Source organism: Rhagoletis pomonella, unplaced genomic scaffold (genome assembly GCF_013731165.1).
Source record: "Rhagoletis pomonella isolate Grant_MI unplaced genomic scaffold, Rhpom_1.0 Rhpom_scaffold_00503, whole genome shotgun sequence".
Lineage (NCBI taxonomy): Eukaryota > Metazoa > Arthropoda > Insecta > Diptera > Tephritidae > Rhagoletis > Rhagoletis pomonella.
The window spans coordinates 30,120-33,068 of NW_023459057.1; the positions used below are offsets into that span (position 1 = coordinate 30,120).

Genomic DNA, 2,949 nt, shown 5'->3' on the forward strand with positions numbered 1-2,949 from the left:
TAATTACAATTACTGTAATCGTAATCTAAGTTCGTTCGATGAATGATTAGAATAATTTTAAATTAAACATTTTTCTAATTACAATCTTTTGAGTAATCTTAAACGAAGTTATTCTATAAATTTGCGAAATATAAATGCGCGCTAACGATAATATGAGGATAATATGTATTTATCTAAAAAAAAACAGCAAATAAAAGAAACTAATATTAAAATAAAAATAATAAGTAAAGCAGTTTGGGCGAGTAAACTTGTATAACCGGCAAATAAAACAATACAGGATTAAATTTAAAGTAATCGTTCATCGAACGAACTTGGATTACGATTACAGTAATCGTAATTTTAACTTTTTTATACCCGAGCGCACTTGTGCACAAGGGTATATTAATTTTGTTCACATAACGGTTGTTTGTAACAGCCAAAACGAATCCAGATAGTGAGACAAATGTATACATAAATGCTCAAAATGAATAGAGAAGTCGATTAAGCCATGTCTGTCTGTCCGCCCGTCTGTCCGTCCGTCCGTGTACACGATAACTCGGACAAAAATTGAGATATCTCAAGGAAATTTTAGGTTTGTGGTATGCAGGTTTCCAATTATCCAAGGTAGGTTGGTATTGAAAATGGGCGAAATCGGACTGTAACCACGCCCACTTCCCATATAACGGTAATTTTCAGAAATACGAAAACTGCGATATTTTAGTAACTACTGAAGATTATTCACTCAAAATTGATATTTACAATAACTTTTAGACGAAAAATAAGAATATTATAAATTTTTGGAAAATGGGCGTAGCCACGCCCATTTATGGTTACATGTGTATATCTTCGTAACCGCTGCACCAATTTCTTCCAAACTTGGCACAGTTATTGGCCTTGGCACAGCATTCTACGAATTTGTACCAAACTCGGTATAGTTATTGTGCTTGCCACATAAAAGCAAAACGTTGCAAATTATTGTAATCGGACTAAAATTGAGGCCGCTTTTCATATAACGGTAAATTTCAGAACTGCTTGAAACTTCAAAATTTCGAAATTTAAGGACTCTAGTTTACTCAAAATTGATACGCCCGGACTTACCATGTAGAGGTAGTTTTCGGAAAGGTGAAAGTCATATATTAAATACTTGCGCCGGGTATTTAATGTTCGGTTCCGCCCGAACTTAGACTTTCTTACTTGTTAAAATTACGATTACTGTAATCGTAATCTAAGTTCATTCGATGAAGGATTACTGTAATCGTAATCTTTTTTTAGCTTGTTGGGATTACTGCAATCCTAATCGTTTAGTAATCGTAATCATTATCGCCCAGCTCTGCCTGCCTATCGTTTGACACTTTTCATGAATTTGCAGGAAGAAAAACTTCGGACTAAGACCTGCAACTTCTGACTGAGAGAGAGTGCAAGTTACTCTCACATAGGGACGTTCCGATACCATCAAAGTATCGATACCTACTCAAATGAGTTTACTCAAATTAGCTATTTCGATACTACTTATATGAGTCAAGCGAATGTATCGATACCTACTTATATCGATAATTTTTCATCCTTTTAAATTCAACAAAGCGAAAGTAATTTTCAGGCGTTTTCTGTGACATAAAGCTTTGCGGCACCTGAGTGGAAGATCGACCTATCTCGGAAGAAAGTTCGAAAACGACCTATCTCAGAAAACTTTTCAAAAGCGCCCTATTTCAGAATTTGATTGGAAAACGCCCTATCGTAGAAAACTTTTCAAGAACACCCTATTTCAGAAATCGGTTCAAAAACGCCCTATCTCAAATATTTTCAATATATTTGCAGTTGAGGTATCGATATGTATATTTCTTCTTTAGTAGCACTTAAAGTAATACGATTACTTAGACAAAAAATTCAACCTTTGAAAGGATCCCACAAAACTTTACTACTATAAAGATTGCTTACACTTTGTTGTGGTATCACTAATATGTAAAAATATATCCACACTTTAGAATTTGGCGGTGTAATTGCTTAAAACATTTTTTTTAAATGAAAACGAAGCAACTATTTTCCATAGAAAAAATATTATCGACAGGATATGGCACTTTCTCAAATCGATTCGATACAAGTACTTTTCTTTCGATACCAAGTAGGTATCGAAACAACCATTCGAGTAAAAAAAGTAGTTGGTATCGAAACAAAAGTATCGAGTACATACTCGTATTTACTTGTATCGGAACATCCCTACTCTCACAAGTGGTTTGACTTACAGGTTTTTTTGGCACCTGTGCGCTGTTTGTCAAGTGTAATTGCTTATAAAAATTTTAAAACTACAATTAAAAAAATTCTCAGAATCCCTTTCTCATTTATAAACCTTTCTACTCACAACTTTTCACGCAAATATTCCAACTTAACTGCAATCCGAGGTCCAGTTGAAAAATTTTCACCCATAATTAAGTATATATAGATATGTACATATTTAAATTCAGATTAGACAAAATGAAGCCGCAAATTATAATTAGCAACATATTTTTTTTTTTTCAGTCACTATGTTTAAAGGACTAAAAATGAAATCAAGTAAGTATACTTAAATGCTTCATACAAAAATATTTTGATTTTTAGAAATATTTTCCATGAGCCAAGGTTAAAAATTCAGTGCTATTGGTTTTGAAGCTTTTTGGCCGGTTATAATAAATAAAACAAGTGTTTACTTCTTCTCTTACGCGTTTCGACGCATAGTCGCGTCTTCTTCAGGGAGTTTTAATATTAAGAAATAAAATTATCACAACATAAATTAAACATATTTAAAAACATTAAGACACGTTAAAAAACACTGCACATCCTCCATCGTCAAACCTCAGACATTGTGTCTGACACATTCTCACAATCTCACAAAAATAATGATCTATTAGCATTATACAATTACACAGTGATACAAAAGTAAACAAAACAAGAAATAAATAATATAAAAAAAACTTTTTAATATACAACGCTTTTATA

The 2,949-nt window shown here is 32.6% G+C and overlaps 1 protein-coding gene across 1 annotated transcript in view; it reads left to right on the forward strand.

Annotated features, from left to right (window-relative positions):
• Nucleotides 1–2,490: 2,490 nt before the first annotated feature.
• Nucleotides 2,491–2,949, forward strand: part of LOC118751040 (phospholipase A1 member A-like) — a gene marked incomplete at its 3' end in the record, with an annotated part of 36,430 nt that continues 35,971 nt past the window's right edge. The window contains exon 1 of the mRNA XM_036485803.1: nucleotides 2,491–2,526. Coding sequence (XP_036341696.1) covers nucleotides 2,499–2,526 — 28 coding nt within the window. The remainder of the gene's footprint in view (nucleotides 2,527–2,949) is intronic.